Source organism: Zingiber officinale, chromosome 11A, assembly GCF_018446385.1.
Source record: "Zingiber officinale cultivar Zhangliang chromosome 11A, Zo_v1.1, whole genome shotgun sequence".
Classification (NCBI taxonomy): Eukaryota; Viridiplantae; Streptophyta; class Magnoliopsida; order Zingiberales; family Zingiberaceae; genus Zingiber; species Zingiber officinale.
Window position 1 is genome coordinate 37979558 of NC_056006.1, and position 27808 is coordinate 38007365.

Below are 27808 nucleotides of genomic sequence, written 5' to 3' on the forward strand. Positions count from 1 at the left end.
TTTCACCTTAAATCAAACTTGTAGATCTTGAAATTATCTTTAATTTGATAGGTCGTAGGACTCGTGGCTCAAACTGAGCCAAAAGTTATACGTTCAAAGTTTGGTCTGCTATTTGGGCTACCTCTGTACAGATTGACATGATCGTGCCTGTGGGCACAACCTGGCCATGCCAGAATTGGGATTGTCAAACACAATTATGCTTGGGGGCACTGGGTTGTTTCGGAAGCTATAAACTCTATTTTACACCATTTTCGCATCCAATTTTGCTTGGAGGAATACGTTCATGTCATGGGACACAATCAGAGTGTGTTCCATGATTAAAACTTTATTTTGATGGATTTTGGTTTCCCTTTAATTCCCATATGATCCATGACCATGTACTATGCTGGAAATACACGTTCTAAGACTTTTTGGCTCCGTTTTATCTCTGAATTTACGTCCTATAAAAAAGACAAAAAGAGCAATTTTTCGAAGAAAAGTGAAAATAATAAAATAAAATAAAAAATATGAAATATGCTCATTGATCCTGTCCGGAGGCTGAGTCGGATGAATGCCGGTCGCGATATACTAGTTGTTGATGGAGAGTCGCGGTGGCTCAAGGATGACCTGGACGTGTGTAGGAAAAAGCTCCCACGGGAGGCTGATGAGGCTGCAGGTCCTGCACACACTCAGACGATCCCCCCTCATGTTAGAGGCCAGAAACCAGGGAAAAAGTCCCCGGGTCAGGCCCTCCGACGCTCAAGTCAGGTACTTTTTTCCCGGAAAGTGTAAGAGAAGAATCCGAAAAAGTGAAAGATTGGTGAGGAATGATGAGTGAGAATCCCCGCGTATGAGGAATCCTCCCCTTTTTATGCACCAGCAAGGGCTTCTAGAACCTGCAAGCATGTCAGAAAACGTTAGACGCTGGGCTTTGTCATGTAGTGAATGACACCTGTCTGGCTATTATTGGCTATAAAGGCATCTTCTTGTTTAAGAACCTCCGCCTTTCGCATATCCCCTGGTGTGTGATAATTACCCCCTGACAGGTAGTTATGATTCCCTGACTCCTTTGTCGTTTAGCTCCTCCGGTCTATTATAGCTTGTATCTGCTTCACATCCCCTTGTCAGACCTGCTCCACTCTGTTAGCTTTGCCACCTAAATCAGGCCTTCGAACGTGTGTCTATGGCTTCACGCCGTATCCTCGTAGATCTGCCGAGCCCTATCTGTGGTACCTGCCCTGTGACCTGCTCCCCAGCTTTCGAACGCAAGCCTGCAGACTGAGCTGTCTTTGATCAATTCTGCCTCTCCCGACCTGTACCCTGTGACTTGTGCTCCGAGCCTTCGAACGCAGGCCTGTAGATCGATCTGTCTCTGAACAGATCTGCTGATCCCGACCTGTACCCTGTGACTTGTGCCCCGGGCCTTCAAACACAGGCCTGTAGATCGATCTGTCTCTAAACAGCTCTGCTGATCTCGATCTGTATTCCTTGACTCGTATTTTCAGCAAACCCGTTCTCCTGAGCTGCTGTCCCCTGCAACGCCTGTCCCTGAGCTCCACCTGTCGTCGTCCTTTGTCTTTCCGCTACCTTGACCCCTTGATTGACAGGTCTGCTCGACCTTTGACTACCACATATACCTGACTCTTGACCGCCTCCTATGCTTGATTTTTGACCGCCAAGTCACCTCGACTATTGACTGCCACATCATCTTGACTCTTGACTACCGCATCACCTTGTCTTTTGACCGCTACATAGCCTTGACTCTTCTCCTCCCTTCTTCTAGGCCCCGCCACTACGCGTCGTATCACAAGCCTCCCCCACAAGTCTAGTCGAAGGAAGACCTAAGTCTGACTGACTAGACCCACACACACCTCTGTGCTCTCTGCCTCCTGCCCTACATACCGTACCAACCTTTATGTCCTGTTGCCTGGGATACCCTGTCTGCGTAATTGCCTTAGTGGTTGCTTGTGGTACAGCGCCTGCGTAATTGCTTAAGTGGTTGCCTGGGGTATGGTGTCTGCGTAATTGCTTTGTCTTAAGTACTCAATCTCCTCTTTAAAAAGACCTCCAGACGCTCCCTTCTCGTATCCTTCTTTTCCCCTGCTTTCTTCCTGCTTTTCATCACTCTACCTTCTCCCGGTTTCTCCTTGACATAATGCATTCGCCCTCTTCCGAAGAGGTTGATCAGCCATCCCCCCAAGTGCGGCTAAATCAACTCATCTTACAGCTTGCAGAGAAGGAGCACGAACTGAAAAATATGGCCATGGATCGAGATCGTCAACTCGCTTCCTGGCGGGACGCAGACGCCTTGTATCGACTTGCTAAATCTCGCATTCACGCTGAAAAGGCGATGAAAGAGAAATACCAGTCTGACCTGCAACGCCAACTTAGCCTCCAGGAGCATCTGCAGCAAGAGCATGAGACCGAGCTATCCCTCCTCCGTACGTGCATTAACGATAAACAAGACACCATCTCTCAGCAACAGACAATCATCAGATCCCTTCAAGCGGAGTTGGCCCGATCTTCAAACATCCCAGTGGCTTTTGACCCTCAGGATGTTCCTTCCAGTGGCAGTGCCTACATCCCTTAATTAACTCTTGTAGCTCCTGTCTGGGCTTTAGTTGTCTTAGTGACTCCTATCCGTGCTCTAGTTGTCTTAGTGGCTCCTGACCTGTAGGGCGTTCCTTCCTGCGGCAGCGCCTGTATCCCTTACTTGTCTTATGTAATTCATAAACAGTAATTCCTAACCTGTAGGACGTTCCTTCCTGTGGCAGCGCCTGTATCCGTTACTTGTCTTATGTAATTCATAAACAGTAATTCAGCTATTGAGCTCGTATAGTGGGTGTTGGCTTTGTAATGAATATTTTGTACGCTCACTGAACTATGCTGCTGTACTTTCCTGTGACCCTGAGATTTATTAGTTGGAGAGGCTCATCCTCCTGGGCAGTCCATCCCGCCCGATTCCATTTGCCCATTTGGTCTGCTCTGAGAGTCAATTTGCTGCTTGACCTATAAATTTGATATTACTGCTATTTTCGCACCTAGCAAACATTCTTATAAACCGGCTTATGCGTATGAAATAAGAATTTTACCATGAATTATCTTTACGAACTTAGATAGTCAGACCAGTATAATACTTGAAAATTAATACTGTAATGAACGGGCAAACCTGATTTTCCAGCTAATATTACTGCTCTGTTGCAGATAACCTCCCATATTTGGTAAAAACTCATCCATCGCATATTTGCATAAAGGAGCTAAAATAAGATTATATGAAGCTGACCTGATCACTCGAAGATGCTTCGATCAACGTGAGACATGCCAGCTAGACTGGGGGGGGCAAAAAGGGGCGTAAGAGCAGAGTTCGCTTTTAACTCGCACTGAGGTGAGAGTCTGGGACAACCGACCTGAAAGGTCGTTGGGCGTGAGCACAGGGCTCACTTTTGATTCTCGCATGGGAGCCAACCTGAAAGGTCGTTGGGCGTGAACCCAGGGCTCACTTATAACTCGCACTAAGGCAAGAGTCTGGGACAACCAACCTGAAGGGTCGTTGGGCGTGAACACAGGGCTCACTTTTGATTCTCGCATGGGAGCCGACCTGAAAGGTCGTTGGGCGTGAGAGTAGAGCTCACTTATAACTCGCACTGAGGCAAGAGTTTGGGACAACCAACCTGAAAGGTCATTGGGCGTGAACACAGGGCTCACTTTTGATTCTCGCATGGGAGCCAACCTGAAAGGTCGTTGGGCGTGAGAGCAGAGCTCACTTATAACTCACACTAAGGCGAGAGTCTGGGACAACCGACCTGAAGGGTCGTTGGGCGTGAGCACAGGGCTCACTTTTGATTCTCGCATGGGAGCCGACCTGAAAGGTCGTTGGGCGTGAGAGCAGAGCTCACTTATAACTCGCACTGAGGCGAGAGTCTGGGACAACCGACCTGAAGGGTCGTTGGGCGTGAACACAGGGCTCACTTTTGATTCTCGCATGGGAGCCGACCTGAAAGGTCGTTGGGCGTGAGAGAAGAGCTCACTTATAACTCGAGGTGAGAGTTCGGGACAACCGACCGGAAGGGTCGTTGGGCATGAGCACGTGGCTCACTTTGATTCTCGCATGGGAGCCGACCTAGAAGGTCGTTGGGCGTGAGCGAGCTCACTTATAACTCGCCGGGGGCGAGTGCAGGGCAACCGGCACGAAGGTCGTTGGGGCGTGAACAGGCTCACTTCTCGCATGGGAGCCGACCTGAAGGTCGTTGGGCGTGAGCGAGCTCACTTATAACTTCGCAGGCGAGAGTGCGGGACAACCGACCAAGGGTCGTTGGCGTGGACCTGAGGGCTCACTTTTGATTCTCGCATGGGAGCCGACCTAAAAGGTCGTTGGGCATGAGAGCAGAGCTCACTTATAACTCGTACTGAGGCGAGAGTCTGGGACAACCGACCTGAAAGGTCGTTGGGCGTGAACACAGGGCTCAATTTTGATTCTCGCATGGGAGCCGACCTAAAAGGTCGTTGGGTGTGAGAGCAGAGCTCACTTATAACTTGCACTAAGGCGAGAGTCTGGGACAACCGACCTGAAGGGTCGTTGGGCGTGAGCACAGGGCTCACTTTTGATTCTCGCATGGGAGCCGACCTGAAAGGTCGTTGAGCATGAGAGCAGAGCTCACTTATAACTCGCACTGAGGCGAGAGTCTGGGACAACCGACCTGAAGGGTCGTTAGGCGTGAACACAGGGCTCACTTTTGATTCTCGCATGGGAGCCGACCTGAAAGGTCGTTGGGCGTGAGAGCAGAGCTCACTTATAACTCGCACTGAGGCGAGAGTCTGGGACAACCGACCTGAAAGGTCGTTGGGCGTGAGCACAGGGCTCACTTTTGATTCTCGCATGGGAGCCGACCTGAAAGGTCGTTGGGCGTGAGAGCAGAGCTCACTTATAACTCGCACTGAGGCGAGAGTCTGGAAGACTCTGGTCCAAGACCGGTGGCGATGGCGCTAGTCCGAGCCAGTAATAATACTCCGGTCCGAGACCGGTGGTGATGGCTTGGCCCCAAACGGGGGAGGTATAGCAATAGGTAAGCTGGTCTTTCCCGGCTTCGTCCGTCCTACCTCATGTTGACCTGGTCGTTATTACTGGCCTTGGGCTAACTCGCACCAACGGCCCTCTCCCTGTACTCACGGTATGTATGGTATAGGGCTAATAATAAAGCAAGAAGTACGTAAACCTTACTTGACCCTTGAGCTATGGCGACCCAACAGCTCTTGTGGTAAGCTTGGTTAGATAGTCTGAGCAGGGAACACCTGCACAGGCCTACTCACTATTTCCTGACCTGCGAACCGCTCCTGCTGACTTGATCATGCCTTCCCGACCTCTTTAAAGTCACATAGACTTGGCAGCTCTACGAAGTTTCCCGCTTATTCTTGGCTCTTCCCTGCGAAACATCTGCTTTCTTTTGTCTTTGGGCAGGCTTTTCTGTGAATAAAGCCCTTCCATGCGCCTATCCTTCTTCATGATTTCCTTATCATGTCAATCATTAATGCGCTTCCTCTCGTGATGACACCTGTCCAACGCCTTTACTGCTTATGCCTCTTGACGCCAGCTTTTTGACCCTTTTCTGTACACACCTTCTATCGGACGGCGCTTGGGTGTATACCCAAAAAGATACTCGGCTCGGCTTTCGATATTTCCTAAGAATGAATGAGTTTTATAAACCCTAAAGGCAGTCCGCCGCTTTCACTTTGGCGCTCCTTCTCTTTGTTCTTGGCCGCTTCTGGCAGTGCGACCTTCTGGCTTCCTGCTTACTCCCGACCTGTGACCTCCCTTGTTTCCGGCCCCTTCGCTTGCTTGCTCCCCCTAAACATGGATGGTAAGGAAATCTTCTGGTACTCATACTACATTTCTAACTTAGACCATCATGACTTGTCTTCGCTTCAATCCAACTTAGAGCTGGGTTCGGAATACGAGTTTCGTCTCCCTGGGCCGGACGAACATCCTTCTTCTCCTCCCGAAGGCTTTATCACCGTCTTCAGGGATCAAATCTTAGGAGGTCTTCGTTTTCCTTTACACCCTTTTCTTTCTGAGTTAAGTCAGTACTTCGGTACTCCGAACTAGAAATCGAAGCTCAGCCACTGGACGTAATAGTTCCAGCGCCGATCCAGAGTCTATTACCTGACCAGCCTTCGGCCGCTTCTGAAGACCAGTCAAGGGGCTCGATGACTCCATCAGCTTCCCCTCTTGCTATGCCTACAAGCTCTGCTGCACCGACCCAAGAATTGCCTCCCCCGGAACTCACCTTCGAAGCCTCCTGGAGACTTCCCTCGGAGACCGATCTTGCCCATGTATCTACTGCTGTCACATCTTCCATCCTTGGTAGGGTTGATTTACACGGAGACTTGGCCATCTCCTGGCGATCTACCAACTGCCAACTTTAGAGGAGCAGCCCTCCTGTAGAGGGGCTTGACCAGGTTGCCCGTTGCCTAGTATCGGTAAGCTCCTTCTCTCCTCTTAATTGTTAATATGTATTTATGACCCTTTTCCCTTCCTATGGCTGTTTGCAGACCTTTTCCGCGGGCTTGAGTGTCGTTCAACATGTAGCCGAGCTACAGCAAGAAAATGTGGCACTTAAGGCCCACCTCAAAGAACTAAAGCCTCCGATCACTTCCTCAGTTCCTCATGAGCCCCTACTCGGGGATCTGGATGCTTACCTGCGGGTCGTTGGGGAGTTTGCCACTTCTGCCCGAGCCATCTCCCATGCTACCTTTGACAAGATACAAAAATTGGAGGCGGCCTTACAGACAAGCGAGTCCCTGCTGGCCTTTGAAACTGAGCGTTGTCGTGCGGCAGTTGCTGAGTTAGAAAGCAGAGAGGCAAAGCTGATCTCCCAGTCAGCTGAGTTGAAATCATTGCAACAAAGCCAGGAGCTTCTGCAAATGAGATTAGCCGACGCCCAGGCTCAGGCTCTTGCCTCCGCTGCCCGGGAAGCGACCATGAAATCCCAATGGGAAACCTGCCAGGCTACTCTTCAGTCTTTACAGGCAGATCTCATGAAGGCCCAGGAAGCAATAACTCAGGGCCAAAATAACTTATCTGCGGTCCGCGCTGAGGCTACCACCAATAAGAGCGACTTGGATATGTACCGAGCTGGCGAACCAGAGCGACTAAGAATATACAGGCTGGCCTACGTCCATTTTTCCTTCTTCCTTCAAAAGTTGGGAAGTTGGATGACCTTGTTGCTGTGCTATGGGGCTGCTGGTGGGGTCAGACAGGCATTTGAGCAAGGTTTTCTACGCTCGGCGCCCCCTGCAACTTTTCTAGACACAGCTCGCCTGTCAAGGGAATTGCCCCCTGAAACTTTTCCTTCCTTCGAGGCGGACGATGGACTTTTTCTTCTAGAGGCTCCCCCCACTGCTACAGACTAGACTTCCCTTGATGCTTCAGCCCAAACCCTTCCTGATGCTGCTTCTGATGTACCAACTAGTCCCGCGCCTCCTTCCACTGTGCTTATCGAACCCGTAGTCCGTCCACTTGTTCCTACCGAACCAGTGCTACTTCTCCATGATGTTACTTAATGGGACGTATGCTGTAGTGTTGAAGTTGAATAGACTTATCTGTTTCTCTTTATCTGGATGGCTATACTGTGTTATTTGCGTGTTTCGTCCATGTCCATAACTTGCCCTTTTTCGCAATGAGTTTTTACAGCCTTAGCTAATCTCCTCATTGTTTTTCAGATGGCCTTTGTTGATCTGCTTTATCATTGTTTGTTCTGATATGCCCTATTGTCCTTCTGCCCAATGACTGTTTTTATACTAAGCCCGCTTCTTCTTTATGAGCCTCTACCCGAGCTACCTTTGCGGGGAGCTCGAACCTGACGAAAGCTGGGCTCTGCTTTTTACCCATGCTATACTTGTGAAACGTAGACCCTATTTCATGAGACTTGCTAATTTGATTTGCACGTCATTCCGCTGACTGCTCTGACTCCTCTTGTCCTGCTATTAGCGAAGAGTTGCACTAAATGCGCTTTTTTGCCTCCTTCCAGGTGCCCTATGAAGCGCCTCGTATCTCGAGCCATTGCTTTTCCTGTAATACCCTACGGCTCTGTTTTCGAGGAAAATCAAACGGCCTTCCCCTTTTCTCTGCCCCTGTATCAGTCGTCCGCTGTCGACTGACGAAAATATCCTCCCTCCTCAATGCCTATAAGTATCTTCCTTCTTCCTTCCTTCTCGTATGATTCGCCATCGCCGCCTATCGACTGACTCCCCTTGAGACTTTGTCGTGATTCCTTTCTTTCCCCGCTTTCACCTTTCCCCTTATTCTTTCTCCTTCCGAGGGTAATCCTCCTCATCATGACATCTTCCCCTTCCTGGTCTTCCCTAAGGTATACTTACGAAATCCCTGGCACTTCAACTTTTGCTGAATTGGATTGGGATGACCTAAGGTATACTTACGAAATCCCTACCAACATTCATCCCCTCATCCCTACTGGTGTAAACTTGTATTTCAATCCTCCGACTGGCTATTGTACCTTCTTCACAGAATAATTTGTGGTCGACCTTCGTCTTCCCCCACATCCCTTTTTATCTGGAGTGTGCCGCTACTTCAAGATCCCTTTAGGTCAACTAACACCCAATTCTGTAAGGACTTTGTGTGGCTTTGTAATACTCTGCGAAGTCTGTGAAGTCTCCTGGTCAGCTCCCCTTTTTCACTGCTTCTTCACCCTTACTCGGCTTGCTGACGACCTCTTTCATTTCCAAGCTCATAGTCATGCTGCTTTCTTCTCCCCTCTTCCTCCTTCGAGTGCCAACTGGAGGAAAAAATTCTTCTTTCTCTGATTTCCCGATGAAGTAAAGTGGCCCATACAATGGCAACCTGAGCTGCCCCTGACTCCAGCCCTGGAAGAATTTCATATGGACCTCTCCTTTAGTGTGGCTGCGACCCGAATGGAGGATTGGCGCTTGAATCTAACAAGACTGCTATCCGAGGACCTACTTTCTTATTTCAGGCTGAGCCCCCCTTCTCCTGAAACACCGCACTCCTTAGGTAAGTTTGTGCTTGCATTTGCTATGACTTCTCACTTTCTTTTTCCTCTGTTGAAATGACCCTCCTTGCTTTTGCGTATACAGCTGAAGTTTTGAATCGTGCATTAGAGATCCTGCCTTTGCCCATCAGTGATCTGGAAATACTACGGCGAGGTCGGACAATCTTGGAGAGGCGATTACTTCCCCATCCCGGATCCACCTCCGTCAGAGCGGCTACTCAGCCTACTTCCCGTCCTGCCTTCCCGACTTCTGTTCCCCGATCTATCTCTGCTACTATTCCCCGACCGGCCGCTCCTTCTCAATCGACTGCCACTCCGAGCCGGGGTCGTGGTTATGATCAAGTTAGTAGCTCGGCCAGACCCGTCTTTCGAGGAACCCCACGGGGATCTAGACGCGCCCGCTCAGCCCTCAACCGTGCAGGTCGAGGTTATTCTGGCCGGGGCACTATGGGCAGCAGTGCTCCAGCTTCTTCCCGGAGTCACCCTCGCTCTGATAGTTCTGACTCTGACAGCCAGCCCTTGCTCCACAGACTATGTCACGGACCTGGTCCGACTACCCAGGCTTTCAATCCTGTTCCTCCTACTACCGAAGTTCCCCCCTCTGCAACTGTGGCCGGCCCTGGCACCACTTCCACCTCCACTCCTCCTGTTCCTCCAGCGGTCTCCTCCGACCCCTATAGGGGAATACCAGCAGCGTCCCACTCTGTCCCTACCCCTGATGTAGAAACTAGTTCTCCAAGGGACCCTCCTTCTGATACGACGCCAACTGAACATGTTCTTGTGCCGCCTCCTGCTCCTCTTGGCCCGGTCGCCGGTCCTTCTTGATCTTCTTCTTATGCCCGCTATCGTTACAGGACTACTATCCCTTCTGAAGCTACCTTAGCTTTAAGACATGATACCCCCACGAGCACTCTGGTGATGAAAGGCCATCTTGGCAGTTTGTGGGCAAAGAGCATGAGCCAGATGAATGGCTTGTCTCCGTTAGCCCAGATGGAAAGATTTTCTAAGTCCTGGGCCAAAGTAAGTACCCCCTACGTCACGCCTATTATTTACTTCGCGTCTATTATTAGTTTGTCTTAGCTGAAGGTTATATCTTCTGATCCAAACTCATGCAGAATCCTTATCCCTGAACCAATCTTTCCACAACCTCCATCATCAAAATAAAGAACTCCAAGAGAAGGTCTCTAAATTGGAGCTCCAACTGAATGACCCGGGCCAGGCTAGTCAGGCACTACGAGCGGAAATCCAAGCCTTAACCAACCAAACCAAGCTACAGGAAACATCCCTGGTGCGAGTCAAAGATGAGCTTAAAGTTCTGAGAGAGGAGAAAAACACAGCTAAGGCAGGGCACCGGCAACAACTAGCCGAACGGACTCAGGAAATACAGTCCAAGGAAACCCTTCTGCAGGAGAGGAACAAGAAATTGGAGGTTTAGGCGACTCAACTAGAGACTCAGGAAGCTGAACTGAGGGCTCTGAGAGCAGAGCTATCCCAATCCCGGGCGGCTCTAACAGGAATATCCACTGCCCTGGCGGCCTATCAAGAAGGAGAGAGTGATCGCTGCCTTCGAAGTCGAGAATTGTATCTGAGATCTTTTGAGTTTTTATCTCAGGCTGGGGCACGCTTTTCTACATCTGTCCCTTACACAGCGGCTGGAGTTATACGGCAGCTTTATGCACAGAATTTCTTAAACTCCATTCCTCCTGCAGATTTTTTGGATCATGACAAAATTATTCAAGGATTCCCAGATGAAATTTTTGTTCCCTTTAAATGATTTGTACCAACTGTTTGTATGAACGAGCAACTGGACCCTTTTCTCATTCCTTTGAATGTACATATATATATCTTTAAGTTTTTACTTGACTGTCTTGCTATTCCGTGTCACTTGTCTGGCCTAACTTACACTTGCTAGGTCAGCTCTTCTAAACTCGGTAGGGTTGTAGGTAATTAGCACTCCAAGGTCAGTCTAGCCTCCTTCCTTGAGCGTCTTGCAAATAATAAGCCCCTGATGCTAATTTCCTGACGACCTTGTACGGTCCATCCCATTGAGGCGCCAACTTTGTTACATCCCCTGCGGGCTTCACTTGCTTCCAGACTAGGTCTCCTTCCCCAAAGAACCGTGGGATTACTCTTTTGTTATAGTTCTGTCTCATCCTCTGTCTGTAAGCTTCCAATCGAGCAGCTGTTTGTTCATGAACTTCACTGATGAAATCCAGCTCGGTCAATCGTCGCTCAGTGTTCCCTTCGTCATATAGCATTCTTCTAGCGTACGGCACCACGACCTCTAGGGGCACCACTGCTTCGTTACCATAAATAAGTGGAAAGACGTCAGACCTATACTTTCTCGGGGTGTCGTACAATAAGCCCACAGAATGCTCGGCAGCTCGTCCACCCAACTGCCTCTCGTATGGTCTAGCTTGACTTTGAGCCCACGCACTATTTCTCGATTAACTACTTCTGTCTGACCATTGCTCTGAGGATGAGCTACCGAAGTAAAGGCGTGAGTTATACCGAACCCCCTGCACCAAGTCTGTATCTTGTGTCCTTGAAATTGCCTTCCATTATCTAACACTAATTTATGAGGTAGGCCAAACTTGCAAAAAATATTCTTCCAAAGGAACTAATTCACAGCCTCCTCTGTAATTCTGGCCAGAGCTTCAGCTTCTACCAACTTGGAGAAGTAATCTACTACTACCAATAAGAAGCGTCTTTGACCCGTGGCCATTGGGAAAGGCCCTACTAAATCCATACCCCATTGATCAAACAGACGAGAAACTATAGAAGTTTTCAGCAGCTCAGTGGGTCGGTGCGTCAAGTTCTGATGCTTTTGACATGACAAACAAGTATTCACCAACTTCTGGGCATCTCTTTGTAGGGTAGGCCAGAAATACCCGGCCAGCAGCACTTTCCGTGCCAGCGTTCTTCCACCTGCATGATTGCCACAGCATCCCAAATGTATCTCGCGCAGTGCGTGATCTGCTTCTTCTGTATTCAGACACTTGAGCAGGGGTCTGGAAAATGACCTCTTGTATAGTTGATCTCCAATCATAACATAAGCATGGGCCTGTCTCCTGAGCAGACGCGCTTCTTCGGGGTCGGTTGGTGTAATTCCTTGTTGGAGAAAATTTATCATTGGCGCTCTCCAATCAATTACTCCTCCCAAATTATTCTGTAGATCTATCTGAGCTATAAGGAGGGTCTGTGCCATAAATCTGTCAAGTACCCAAGTGGTCAGGGAGCTAGCCATTTTGGCTAATTTATCAGCTCTTTCATTTTCAGCCCTAGGAACCTTAGTGACTATGATTTCCTTAAATTCCTCCTTCATCTTCTCATATGCTTCCCTATAAACTTGCATCTTGTTACTGTTTACTTCAAAATGTCCGGTCACCTGCTGGGTTACTAACTGAGAATCCGAATATACTATGACTCGGCTTGCCCCCACATGTCAAGCTGCTTGCAGACCTGCCAGTAAGGCTTCATATTCTTCCTCATTGTTAGTGTCTCTGAAGCTCAACCGGACAGCCAACTGCATTATGTCCCCCTGCGGAGATATTAGAAGTACACCCACGCCACTTCCATGATGGGTGGCCGACCCATCTACATAAACCTTCCAGATCTCCTCCAAATCTGTCTGATAAATCTCTGTCAAAAAATCTGCCAGAGCCTGTGCCTTAATCGCTGTTCAAGGCTGATATTGTATATCATATTCCCCTAGCTCAGTTGCCCATTTGATAAGTTGACCTGCTACCTCCACTTTGGTGAGAGCTCGGCTCATAGTGCTGTTTGTCAAGACGGTAATAGGATGTGCCAAGAAATACGGCCGGAGGTGTCGAGCCATGAGAACGAGTCCGTAAACCAACTTCTCCAGGGCTGTGTACCGAGACTCAGCCCCCTTCAATAGACGACTAAAAAAGTACACTGGCCGCTGTATATTGTCTTACTCTTTAACTAGCACTGCCCCCACGGGCTCAGGGGTAGCTGATAAATAAACTCAAAGGGGCTCTCCAACAACAGGTTTGAACAATGATGGTAAAGATTCCAGGTACTGCTTCAGCTCCTCATAGGCCTGTGTGCACTCTTCTATCCATTGAAACTTGGCAGCTTTCCTGAGCACTTTGAAGAAGGGCGCAGCTCGGTCCGCAGATCTGGAGATGAATCTGGACAGCGCCGTTATCCTGCCTACTAGCTTCTGCGTTTCCTTCAGATTCTGAGGGACCTACATGTTTCGGAGCGCTTGAACCTTCTCAGGATTGGCCTCTATCCCTTGCTCGGTCACCAAGTATCCCAGAAACTTTCCTCCTTTGTCTCCGATCAGACATTTCAAAGGATTCAGCTTTAAACCATACTATCTCAGAGTCCCACAGGTTTCTTCTACATCTACTATTAGATTGGACGCTAGGGGGATTTGATTAAGATGTCATCAACATAGACTTCGACGTTCCGCCCGATCTGCCCTCGGAAGATTTTATCCATCATTCTTTGGTAGGTGGCTCCGGTATTCCTGAGTCCAAATGGCATGACAGTATAGAAGAAAGTACCATCAGCTGTTATGAAACTAACCTTTTCCTGATCTTCCAGAGCCAAGGGTATCTGATGATATCCCGGTAAGCATCCATCATGCATATCCTCTCACAGCCAGCGGTCAAATCCACCATCTGATCAATGCGAGGCAGAGGATAGCAGTCTTTGGGGGTAGCTTTGTTGAGATCACGGAAGTCTATGCAAACCCTCCACTTATTGTTAGGCGTCTTTACTAACACGACATTAGAAAGCCAGGACGGGAATTGCACCTCCCGAACATGTCCCACTTTCTTGAGCTGATCCACTTCAGCTCGGATAATTTTATTCTAATCGGCAGAAAAATTCCTCTTCTTCTGCTTAACTGGCCTAGCTTCAAGTATTAAATGCAGCTTGTATTCAGCTATCTCTGGTTTGACCCCGGGTAGTTCTTCTGGGGACCAAGCAACAACATCTCTATTGCGAGTCAGGCATCGTATCAGCTCCAACTTAAGATCCGGGGGTAGGTCACTAGCAATGTGAGTGAGACTTTCCGCTCTGTCAGGATATAGCTGAATCTCTTTCCAAGAGATGGGCTCCTCTGCAATAGGTAAAGGCTCCTCCTGAAGAGCGTGTACACTACCCTCCTGAGTTCTTTGATTCTTGTGGGCTTCTACCCGGACCATGTCAATGTAGCAGCTACGGGATACCTTCTGCTCTCCCCTGACTTCCCCGACCTGCTCGCCGATCGGGAACTTAATCTTCTGATGAAAAGTAGAGACAGCAGCCCTGAACTCGTGCAGAGCTGGCCTTCCCAGGATGACGTTGTAGGAGGAAAGAGAATCCACCACTATAAAGGTGCTCCTTCTAGTGCGCACCAGTGGCTCAGTGCCCATAGATATGGCCAGCTTAATCTGACCCATAGGCTTGACTTCGTTGCCCGTAAATCTATATAGAGACGTAGTTACAGACTGAAATTCGGCGTCGTCTATCTGCATTTCCTCGAACGCAGGTCTGAATAAAATATTAACCGAGCTCCCGGTATCCACGAAGACCCGAGTCACTCGGCTATTAGCAATAACGGCCTTGATAATGAGGGCGTCGTCGTGAGGTAATTCTAGACCCTCCAAATCTTGTGGCCCAAAGCTGATAACAGGGCCTGACACCTCCTCCTGGCTGCACCCAACAGCTCCCATATATAACCGCCGACCATGTGACTTGCGGGCTCGGCCAGAATCCCCATCAGTGGGCCCTCCTGAAATCATGTCGATCTCTCGGACAGCAACGTTGCCCCAGTTCTCCACCTCCCTAGCATCTCTTTAGTCTTCCACGGGACCAGCTTGATTAGAAGGGCTTGCCAGGTCGGGCCGAGTCTGACGAGCACGCCCGGCTGCAGCCCGCTCTTCTTCCATTCTTTGTATTTGGGGCGCCAGGTCGGGAGGAAGCAAGCCCTACTCTGCAGCTCGCCTAGAATCACGGGCAAATTGGAAGCAATTACTGATATCACGCGTCTTGGACCGATGATATGTACAATACGGTAATCCCCTCGATCCAGGCCTGGGCGCGTGTACGGCAGCAACTCGAGGAGCTGGTCTGGCTCCTTGGCCGGGCTGAAAGGCAGGCCTGGGTTGAACGCGTTGAAGAGGCTGAGCCAACGGTTTGGGCACTCTTCTTTCAGGTCGGCTGCCCGGGGTAGCTATCTTCTCAGCCTTCCTCCTGGCTGACTGCGCCTCCTCTACTTTGATGTAGCAAGAAGCTTTTTCCACCATATCATCAAAATTCCGGGCAGGATTTTTGATGAGGTCCCTGAAGAATTCCCCCTCTAGCAATCCATGGGAGAAGGCGCTCATCAGTATTTCCGAGGTGGCAGAAGGGGCGTCATTGGCCACCTGGCTGAACCGATTGATATAGCTTCGCAGGGGCTCAGTTGGACCCTGCTTCAGAGCGAAAAGACAGTGGTCGGTCTTCTGATAATTACGACTACTGGCGAAACGGCGCAAGAAAGCCGTTTTGAAATCCAAAAAGTGATTGATGGACCCTGGGGGCAATCCATCGAACCACTTCTGCGCCGAACCCGACAAGGTATGTAAAAATACTCGGCATTTGACAACATCACTATACTGATACAATATAGCCGCATTTTTGAATTTCCGCAAATGCTCTTCTGGATCTTTGCTTCCATCATATTCTCCTATGTTTGGAGCTCGATAACCCCTCGGTAGGCTCTCCCTCAATATCTGAGCCGATAAGGGTACCTTGTCATCCGGATCTTCAGGCAGATCCTCGGCGGGGACAATAGCTTTTCCTTTTCTTGAGTCCCGAGGCAGAGGTAGAGAGCTTTCCGCCATCGACGCCTGCGGTTCTTCTCTCTTCGGACTATGTTCTCGAGGCCCGGATTGATGATAGTTGCGACGAGGCTCTCGGAATAAAGTGCGAGGAAGCTCTTCTGGCTGCTTCCTCTTCGAGCCCCTGTCAGAAACAGGAGCTGGCTCTCTGGATGCTTCAGGTGCCTGGCAAGGTCGAGAAACTGTTCCTTGCTTTTCAGAGGCGGCTTGCTTCTTGGCCTCCTTGAAGAGCTCGTACTCCCCGGCGGTCATGGTAACATTAATCCTCCGGCTGGAACTTTGACCAGATTCCTCCATCTTCACGCTCCGACTCAGGCTCTTATGTTTCCCATAGACTGCGCCAAATTTGATCCTGTCCGGAGGCTGAGTCGGATGAAGGTCGGTCGCGATGTACTAGTTGTTGACGGAGAGTCGCGGTGGCTCAAGGATGACCTGGACGTGTGTAGGAAAAAGCTCCCACGGGCGGCTGATGAGGCTGCAGGTCCTGCACACACTCAGATGATCCCCCCTCACGTTAGAGGCCAAAAACTAGGGAAAAAGTCCCCGGGTCAGGCCCTCCGACGCTCAAGTCAGGTACTTTTTCCCCGGAAAGTGTAAGAGAAGAATCTGAAAAAGTGAAAGATTGGTGAGGAATTACGAGTGAGCGTCCCCGCGTATGAGGAATCCTCCCCTTTTTTTGCACCAACAAGGGCTTCTAGAACCTGCAAGCATGTCAGAAAATGTTAGACACTGGGCTTTGTCATGTAGTGAATGACACCTGTCTGGCTATTATTGGCTATAAAGGCATCTTCTTGTTTAGGAACCTTCGTCTTTGCGCATATCCCCTGGTGTGTGATAATTACCCCCTGACAGGTAGTTATGATTCCCTGACTCCTTTGTTGTTTAGCTCCTCCGGTCTATTATAGCCTGTATCTACTTCACATCCCCCTGTCAGACCTGCTCCACTCTGTTAGCTTTGCCACCTAAATCAGGCCTTCGAATGTGTGTCTATGGCTTCGCGTCGTATCCTCGCAGATTTGCCGAGCCCTATCTGTGGTACCTACCCTGTGCCCTGCTCCCCAGCTTTCGAACGCAAGCCTGTAGACTGAGCTGTCTCTGATCAATTCTGCCGCTCCCGACCTGTACCTTGTGACTTGTGCTCGGGGCCTTCGAACGCAGGCCTGTAGATCGATCTGTCTCTAAACAGCTCTGCTGATCCCGACCCGTACCCTGTGACTTGTGCTCCGGGCCTTCGAACGCAGGCCTGTAGATCGATCTGTCTCTGAACAGCTCTGCTGATCCCGACCTGTACCCTGTGACTTGTGCTCCGGGCCTTCGAACGCAGGCCTGTAGATCGATCTGTGTCTGAACAGCTCTGCTGATCTCGACCTATATTCCTTGACTCGCATTTTCAGCAAACCCGTTCTCCTGAGCTGCTATCCCCTGCAACGCCTGTCCCTTGCAACGCCTGTCCCTGAGCTCCACCTGTCGTCGTCTTTTATCTTTCCGCTACCTTGACCCCTTGATTGACAGGTCTGCTCGACCTTTGACTACCACATATACCTGACTCTTGACCGCCTCCTATGCTTGATTTTTGACCGCCAAGTCACCTCGACTATTGACTGCCACATCATCTTGACTCGTGACTACCGCATCACATTGTCTTTTGACCGCTACATAGCCTTGACTCTTCTCCTCCCTTCTTCTAGGCCCCGCCACTACGCATCGTATCACTCATGAAATACCAATGTATACAAAATAATATTAAAAATCACGTAAGACATCCACACATCACAAACTCCTCTTATAGATTGCTAATTTTTATCTGACACCTTTTTTGAACAACCTATAATGGTCGTCCTGCCTATCTTTCCCTAGTTGAGATGTTACCATAATGTTGCCTATTTAGTTGTTTCAATGGTCGCTTTAACACTTTCAACCTCATACAGAGAGAATACTACCAAAAGTCACTCGTTATATGCTTCCATTCTGTTTGAACCAACTACAAAACTTCTAAATGTTTCATCCACATTTTGGAGAACCTGAATGACACTTCTATGCTCCCCTCGTCCGAACTGTTAGTTAGAGCCCTAGAGCCAATCATTTGATGATTGTATGGACTCATGTATATCATATTCTTGTATATCAATAAAGGCATTTGTTTGGTTATTATACTTATTTATATTAGTGCCAAATAGACTAAGTATAATAGCGTCCTTGAGTAGAAGGTTCATACCTATATCAATCGATTAGTTGAATCGATAGTGAGATGATATAGGGAACACTACTCTAAATCATTCCTAGTCGAGTATTAACATTCAGGGACAATGTTAATACAATAAGACTAGCATGTAGGTCAGCTCGATGACTTGATCTCACAAGTCATGGATATAGAGATATCAAGCTGACACATGGGTATGCATTAGAGAATGTATACTGAATGACCCGCCATGAGAAAGTATCATGGATCGTTATATGAGTGTCATATACTTTCTCATGTGACTATTAGTATGACTATTAGTCCTTAGACCTGAAGTCACCATGGATCCCTACATAAGGAGTTATGTACTTTGGTTTCGTCAAACGTCACCCGTAACTGGGTGGACTATAAAGGCGATTACTGGGTATATAACGAATTATGTAGAGGGATGTGAGTGATGTAGATGGGATCTATCCCTCCCATATGACGGGAGCGACATCGGTATTCTTGATAGAGTGAGACCACTAAGTGCATGACCATGCCCAAATGAGTCAACATTAGATGTTGAGCTCATTTGATCGAGTGAGTCTACTTGGAGTTCAAGATTTAGATTGATTAGAGGATGACACGGTCTATGCCTCATATTGATCAATCTAGACGTCTAGGATAGAAGGACACTTGTCATTATTTTGTGAGTAGTCACAATTGGTAGTCACAAGGTGATGTCGGATCTCGACATTCTTGTAACTTGGGTAGTAATGATGTGTTGCTAGATACCGCTCATTACTTATGCTCCTAAATGGGTTTAGGGCATTGCCAACGTTACAAGAACCTATAGGGTCACACACTTAGGACAATTAGGTGGAGATTAGGTTCATATAATGAACCAAGAGGATTAGATTCATTTGATGAATCAAATTGGATTAAGAGTAATCCTAATTGGGCTAACTTGAGTTCGACTCAAGTTGATTCATGTGTTAAATGAGTCTAATTTAGATTTTGACTCATTGAATCAATTTAATTTAATGAATTAGATTCATTATATTAAGTTGGCTCGAATCAAATGGTTGGATTAGATCCACCATGGTAGAGATTGAGTCAAGTTTGACTTGACTTGAGAAGGAAGACCAAAGGTTAATTTTGACTTGACCTTTTTGCCACCTCATTGGTGAGTTGGCATTAGGTGGACCAATAATGATGTTCCACATCATCATGGGTGCCACCTCATGGAAGTAACAAAGCCACTCTCTTAATGGTTTCATATTAATTGCAATTAATGTGATTTTATGGTTTCATATTAATTGCAATTAATGCAATTAATGTGAATTTTGAAATGTGGCCGGCCATTTGGTTTTTGGGTGGAAAAATTCATTTTTCATTCACTTGTGTGCATCTTCCTCCTTCTCCCTCTCAAGCTCTCCCTCTCCCTCTCCTCCCTTGGCCGAACCACATAGGTGCTAGCACACCTTGGTTTTTGGTCATCTCCATCTAGTGTGTCCGTGTGGATACTTCTAGAGGACCGGTGCTTGACGGTCTTGAGATCCGGCATCATTTGGACGAGCGGGAATGCGAAGGGCATCGCATCAAGGGTAAACACTTTTTCCTCATAGAGCTAAGTAGTAGATCAGTTTTTGAACTCGTACAAGAAATAGTTTTTCGAATTTTTATACGAATCTTTGCACGGATCTACGGCTTTGGGTCCTTCGGGGTTTCCGCGACGCGAAAAAGCGATTTTCGCGGCTCGAAGAACCCAACACGAACAAGGTCACTCACTGCACAAGGCGAGTGATCCGACAAACATCTAACCAATAAGAAGTTTGCCTATCCATAAATCTTTTTTGCATCCATCATGAATTCACCAGAACTCAAGTGTAACTTACACCAGATGGAGTTGTTTGTCCAAGTGTAAAAGCACCCCTCGGAAACCATATCCACCAATCCTGTCGAGAGGAAATATTTAGTGATGTCCTTAGTCTTGCATGCAGTAACCTCCCCTTGTTTTTAAGAATAAGAAAAATAAGAGAGCATGTTTTTAGTAACTGTGACAATTTGTATCACGTAGTGTTTCAAAAGCACATGATTTGAATCCTCCATATATTTGTGCCACTTATAAAGTTGTGTTTGGATGCTCTACATCACTTTTAAAATTGTAGACAATTGTATGTGGCACTGCCTTGAACAATATTCCTAGAGCATTTGTAAAGTTTAGTGTATGTAACGTCACTTAACTCTTCGGCAGCTTTCAGTGTCAAGAAAGAGTCCATAGCCCACCCAAGTCCAGTTGAGAATTGACTCTTCGGCAGCTTTCAGTGTCAAGAAAGAGTCCATAGCCCACCCAAGTCCAGTTGAGCCAAATTTTAGAGTGTTCAAACTTATTTAACAAGATTATTTAGTCAAGCCAAACCAATCTAAAACGAATCAAGTCAGTAAATTGATTATTTAAGCTTCGCTTGATTTAATTTTTACGAGCTTGAGCTTAGTTCAAGTTTGACATAAGCTTGATTCGTTTAGATATTATCGGATTCTCAATTCAATCTTGTTTGAAACTTTTATTTGTTTAATTAGTTATTAAACTTAATAATTCAAATTTATTTATTCATTTTAAAATTATTTTTTTACTTATTTAACATATTGGTTTATTGTTGAACATGATTAGTAAACATTATTCATAAATGTTATTAACGAACATTGTTTACGAACATTATTCATATGTTTAAGCTTGTGTGTTTAATTTAATAAATTATTTAAGCTTATTTAATTAATCCTATGTATATTGAAGGAATATAAATAAGCTCTTATCATGTCAAATACCAAACTTGTTCATGAAAATTTTGCAGAACTTTCTTTGCTTACGATGACTTCTATCATATGGTAAAATGGGTCTCTTATTGGGGTGAACTATAACACTTAATTTGAAGAAGTAATGAATGTGATCCTGAAGACAAATTAAAATGCCCATGTCCAGTAAAAGATCAAATGGAGCATATTATTAAAGAGAGCTGCTTTCCCGCCCAACCCCTCCCGTCAACGCACACCCCCTCCACCTCCCCTCTCTCTCTCTGCCAAAAGACGCATGTAACCTCCTCTTTATTTTTTTTTTTTAATTCATTTATAACCTGCGCACATTTAATTCAATAAACATTTTTAATTAATTGTATTTAAAAATAACTCTCATACAATTATATTTTAAATTTTATTTAATTTTATTTTTTAATTAATTTAATTTATTATTTTTTATCAATACTTTATTTTCCAATTTTATATAAATTTTATTTAGTTTTTATTTTTTAATTAATTTAATTTATTATTTTTTATCAATATTTTATTTTTCAATTTTATATAAATTTTATTTAGTTTTTATTTTTTAATTAATTTAATTTATTATTTTTTATCAATATTTTATTTTTCAATTTTATATAAATTTTATTTAGTTTTTTTAAAATTAATTTAATTTATTATTTTTTTCATAATACTTAATCGTACTTGAACCCAACCTTCTTCACCATACCTAATTAGTGCAGCTATTGCCCTGAATCCACAATGACCATCAGGTTGAACATCAACAGTGTGAGAAATATAACGCTGCAGAGGCACAGGTAATTTCTCAATATAAGTATCACGGATGGGTGGAACTAAAGAGTGATTATGGGTCGTTTGAGTATTGTGAACCTTCGACCCTCTTCCACGTCTTCCTCTCCCTTGAGATGTTGCAATCGGTTGAGAGACCCTAGATCTTGAAGTGGATGCTTCTCCGAAAGAAGATATGCGGCGTCCACTTTGCTCATCTCTACCCGTAGGTCGACCTCTATGTTCTGTGTTGTATGAAGGAGCTCGCAATGTACTTTGAGAAGGATCAATCATATCAAGAAATTTGTTTATCATATGCTCTCGCATATATGGATCCATCCCATCTAATATCTCAACAACGTGGGATGTCCTGTTAGGTTCTGCTCCCTCGTCATTAAACTGATGTGCGTACATCGACAATCTCCTCCAATGAGCGTTGATACTCTGAAATGGAATTGGAATGGAAAAGTAATTGTAATGTGCAAGATCATGCTCGCATGGCAATCCGTATACAATTTTGATAGAACAGCTACATCTGCCGGATAGCTGGTGAGATGCTTCCTCAATACATTTTAGCTGACCAGAAATTAACTTCATTGCCTCTAATGAAATCTGACACCTTATTTGACTGAAAATGTCATCATGTAAATGTTGATGGCGTGGAATGTTCAGAGATTTTTCGAACGACTTCTTAATATCCCCGAACTGAATTCTCAATATCTTATGTATTTTTTCAAAAGATGTCTGTAGGGATGACATGGTATCTCCCAAATATAACTTCAATCTCGCATGTGCAGATTATGCCCTGTAATAAAAAAAATGCATTGTGTTTAAATACTGAAAAGAATTGAAATACTACAATAATGAACAAAATTTAAATAATAAAACTATAAAATGACTATACCTTTGATTTGAATTACTCCCGAGGTGCATACATGTATCAACCCATGCTGAAACAAACCGCTCTTTGTAAGGTGTAACCATGTATCCCAAAGATAATTTAGAGCATCCTCGAATCGTTAATACTCTTTGCGCATGACATCCCACTTATGCTGATAAGACCATTGTGTCGATGAATTAATGAGTGAGTGTCATGATACATAAAAATGTTGTCACTCCAGACCAAGCATAGGGGTGCATTTCTTCATTACGCACTGGTTTATGTGCCAAATACAAAGGATGTGACGTGCATTGGGAAAACATGTTTTAATTGCATTAATAAGCGACAAATCCCAATCTGAAACAAATACCAATGGCAACGATGCCTTCTTTTCAACCATCTACTTCTTTAAGGTACCTAATACCCATGTCAGTTGCTCTGTCTTCTCATTACTAAGATATGCAAACATAAGTGAGTAAGTTCGCATTGTGGATGTGATACCCACAACCTCCAATAGTGGTATCCGATACTCATTGGTTTTGTATGTGTTGGGTTTTTCGGGCCGCGAAAATCGCTTTTTCGCATCGCGGAAACCCCGAAACCCCCTAGCCATTGGATCCATGCGAAGAAAACTTTCGAAAATACGAGTACGAGTTTCAAACTATGATTTACAGTAGATCTACAAAGGAAAAACATTTTATACCTTTGAAGCGTGCCCTCACAAATCCCGCTCGTCCAACGGTACACCGGATCTCGAAATTGTCAACGTAGACAACTCTCTAGTGAGATCCATACGAACAAGAAGTGTTCTCTAACACTCAAAGATGGAGAAGAGAGCACCACAAGTGTGCTAGCACTCTCTAGGGCTCTCGGGTAGGATTGGAAGAAGAAGAAAGGAAAAGAAGAGAACACACTCCTCTAAAATCTCTATGTGACTTTCACTAACCTTTCTTCTTGGATTAGATTCACTCTCCTTTCTTCTCCCTTGCTTGAAACCCACGACCAAGAGAAGAGAAGGAGCAAGAAGAGAGCTTAGGAGGAGGAAGATCACTTGAATGAGAGTTACACTTGCAAAATAAAACTCTTTTCATCTAATTAAGTGGTTTGTAACCTCCATGGAATGCCAAGAGTCGCAACTCTTGGTAACTCCCATGAGCTGGCATCCCACTTAAGCAACCATGATGATGTGGAGCATCATTATTGGCCTACTCAATGCCAACTCACCAATGAGGAGGCATAAAGTCAAGTCAAACTTGACTCTTCATCTTCCTCTCAAGTCAAGTCAAACTTGACTTAATCTCTCTCATGGTTGATCTAATCCAACCATTTAATTCAAGCCAATTTAATATAATGAATCTAATTCATTTAATTAAATTGATTCAATGAGTCATAATCTAAATTAGACTCATTGAACACATGAATCAACTTGAGTCCAACTCAATTAGCCCAATTAGGATTACTCTTAATCCAATTTGATTCATCAAATGAATCTAATCCTCTTGGTTCATCATATGAACCTAATCTCCATCCACTTGTTCTTTGTGTGTGACCCAATAGATTCTTGTAACGTTGGCAATGCCCCTAAACTCATTTAGAAACATAAGTAATGAGCGGTATCTAGCAATACATCATTACTACCCAAGTTACAAGAATGTTGAGATCCAACATCACCTTGTGACTCCTCACAATATATGACAAGTGTCCTTCTATCCTAGACATCTAGATTGATCAATGTGAGGCATAGACCATGTCATCCTCTAATCAATCTAAATCTTGAACTCCAAGTAGACTCACTCAATCAAATGAGCTCAATATCTCATATTGACTCATTTGGGCATGGCCATGCACTTCGTGGTCTCACTCTATCAAGAATACCGATGTCTCTCCCGTCATATAGGAGGGATAGATCTCATCTACATCACTCACATCCCTCCGCATAATCTGTTACATACCCAGTAATCGCCTTTATAGTCCACCCAATTACAGGTGACGTTTGATGAAACCAAAGTACATAACTCCTTATGTAGGGAACCATGGACGTCAGTGTTGGTTGCTACTCGGAAAACCTATAGGTTCCACTGTACAAAAATTTTGTACAAAGGTCTGAACCTTTTCCTAGCTACCATGTGTTCTTTTAAATTAAATTTTGGATCGCCTGCGGAACTTAACACGTTTGATCCAAAACTTAATCTATTTGTTCTTTTAGGTTTTGACTTGGATCTCCTGCGGAACTTAACACGTTCGACCCAAGTCTCCTTAAGTTATTAATTTCATTAAATATTAATTTCCATAAAAGGTTCCCAGTACTGACGTGGCGAGGCACATGGCCTTCTTGGATATGGGAGCAACCACCACCGACTAGACAAAACCTTTAATAGGAAGCTAATATTTAATTTCCTAAAATAACTTTAGGTTAACCAAAGAGAACAATCAAATCACAAGGAAAAGAAAAAACAAAAGAACACAACTTCGAAAAACCATATTCGAAATTCTAGAACGTAAGCCTCTTGTATTTGGTATTATTTCCATAAATAACTAGCATGATGCGGAAATAGAAATTACTAGTTATACCTTGTAGAAAAACCTCTTGATCTTCTACCGTATTCCTCTTCTAACCTCGGACATTGTGTGGGCAACGATCTACCTAGATGAGAAACCACCAACCACCTTCTTCTCCTCCAAGCAAGGTTCGGCCACAAAGGAAGAACTTTACCAAAGAAGAAAATCAAAATACTAACCAAGCTCCAAGAGATGCTAGCTTTCTCTCCTTCTTCTTCTTCTTCTCCAAGTAGTATCCGGCCACCACAAGAACTCCAAAAGAGATGGAGTATTCGGCCACCACAAGAGGAAGAGAGGGAGAGGGTAATGGCCGGCCACAACACCAAGGAAAAAGGGAGAGAAAACAATAGAGGTTGTGTCTCATGAAGGCACCCCTACCCCTTCTTTTATATTCCTTGGCCTAGGTAAATTAGGAAATTTAATTACAATAAAATTTCCTTAATTTTTCTTGACATGAATTAATTGAGAAAAATAAAACAAAATTTCCCAATTAACTTGAGATGGCCGGCCACATCATTGGAAACAAAAGAGGACAAGTTTTAATCAACAATTAAAACTTCCTAATTTGTTTCCAGAAATTTTAAAAAATAAAATTTCTCTTTAAAATCTCTTCATGGTTGATAAAAGGAAATTTCTATAATTTTAATTTTATCAACATGTGAATAATTTTTAAAGAAAAAATAAAACATCTCTCCAATCTACAAATAAGGAAAGAGATCTAATCTCTTTCTTTAATCTTTTGTAGATCTTTTACAAGAGATTTTTTAATTTTAATTCTCTTTAAAATATATCTTCCACATAATAATAAAAATTAAAATTCAATTTCTTTTTAATTTTATTAGGGCCGACCACCCAATATTATACCTAGGCCGGCCCTAGCTTGGTTCCCAAGCTAGCTTGGCCGGCCCCTATTGGTGGGTATAGAAGGTGGGGATAGGTGGGTATAGAACTCTATAAATAAGAGGCTACGATAGGGACCGAGAGGAGGAATTGGTGTTGGTCTCCCGATAAAATTAAGCATCCCGTGTTCGCCCCGAACACACAACTTAATTTTATCAATGATAATTCATTCCACTAGAGAACTATCATTGAACTACCGCACCAATCCCAAATTATATTTTTGGGCTCCTTCTTATTATGAGTGTGTTAGTCTCCTTGTGTTTAAGATATCGAATGTCCACTAATTAAGTGAGTTACTGACAACTCATTTAATTAATATCTAAGTCCAAGAGTAGTACCACTCAACCTTATTGTCATGTCGGACTAAGTCCACCTGCAGAGTTTAACATGACAATCTTTATGAGCTCCTCTTGAGGACATTATCAACCTGGTATCTCTAGGACACAGTTTCCTTCTATAATCAACAACACACACTATAAGTGATACCATTTCCCAACTTATCGGGTTTATTGATTCAACGAACTAAATCTCACCCATTGATAAATTAAAGAAATAAATATCAAATATATGTGCTTGTTATTATATTAGGATTAAGAGCACACACTTCCATAATAACTGAGGTCTTTGTTCCTTTATAAAGTCAGTATAAAAGAAACGACCTCAAATGGTCCTACTCAATACACTCTGAGTGTACTAGTGTAATTATATAGTCAAGATAAACTAATACTTAATTACACTACGACCTTCTAATGGTTTGTTCCTTTTCCATTTTGGTCGTGAGCTACTGTTTATAATTTATAAGGTACTGATAACATCATCTTCTGTATGTGACACCACATACTATGTTATCTACAATATAAATTAAATGAACAACTACAAACAAATGTAGACAATTAGACCAAATGTGATTCTTTATTCATAATAAATGTTTACAAAGCTTAAGCTTTCAGTATACATTCCAACAGTCAGGTCTAAGGACTAGTAGTCATACTAATAGCCACATGAGAAAGTATATGACACTCATATAACGATCCATGATACTTTCTCATGGCGGGTCATTTAGTATACATTCTCCAATGCATACCCATGTGTCAACTTGATATCTCTATATCCATGACTTGTGAGATCAAGTCATCGAGTTGACCTACATGCTAGTCTTATTGCATTAACATTGTCCCTAAATGTTAATACTCGACTAGGAATGATTAAGAGTAGTGTTCCCTATATCATCTCACTATCGGTTCAACTAACCGATTGATATAGGTGAGAACCTTCTACTCAAGGATGTTATTATACTTAGTTTATTTGGCACCAATACAAGTAAGTATAATAACCAAAATCAAATGCTTTTATTTATATAGAATATGATACAACAAGTCCAAAATACAATCATCAAATGATTGGCTCTAGGGCTCTAGCTAACAATCTCCCACTAGCACTAGTGCCAATCAGTGTAGGCTCTAAGCCCCAATGACCTAGTGTGACCATCATGCTTCCTCTGTGCCAAAGCCTTGGTCAAGGGATCTGCGATGTTAGCCTCTGTAGGTACTCTACAAATCTTCACATCTCCTCTTTCAATGATCTCTCGAATGAGATGGAAGCGCCATAGTATGTGTTTGGTCCACTGGTGTGAGCAAGGTTCCTTCGCCTGTGCTATAGCTCCATTGTTGTCACAATAGAGCTCAATGGGGTCAGCAATGCTAGGAACCACCCCAAGTTCAGTGATGAACTTGCGGATCCAAACTGCCTCCTTTGCTGCCTCTGATGCAGCAATGTACTCGGCTTCTGTTGTAAAATCAGCTACTGTGTCCTGCTTCGAACTCTTCCAGCTGACAACACCACCATTAATGCAAAATACGAACCCCGACTGCAATCTATA

At 44.8% G+C, this 27808-nt stretch overlaps 1 protein-coding gene across 1 annotated transcript; it reads left to right on the top strand.

Moving 5' to 3' along the window:
* Positions 1–8904: 8904 nt before the first annotated feature.
* Positions 8905–9827, top strand: LOC122031348 (flocculation protein FLO11-like). Its single transcript, XM_042590471.1, has 2 exons — positions 8905–9004; positions 9088–9827. Exons 1-2 carry the CDS (start codon positions 8905–8907, stop codon positions 9825–9827), a joined length of 840 nt encoding a protein of 279 aa, XP_042446405.1.
* Positions 9828–27808: the final 17981 nt, after the last annotated feature.

Bases quoted from the DNA above. Each gene is read 5' to 3' on its own strand.
- LOC122031348 (XM_042590471.1), top strand. From the start codon at position 8,905: ATGGAGGATTGGCGCTTGAATCTAACAAGACTGCTATCCGAGGACCTA. The intron at 9,005-9,087 runs GTAAGTTTGTGC...TTGCGTATACAG, and splicing joins TGAAACACCGCACTCCTTAG to CTGAAGTTTTGAATCGTGCA.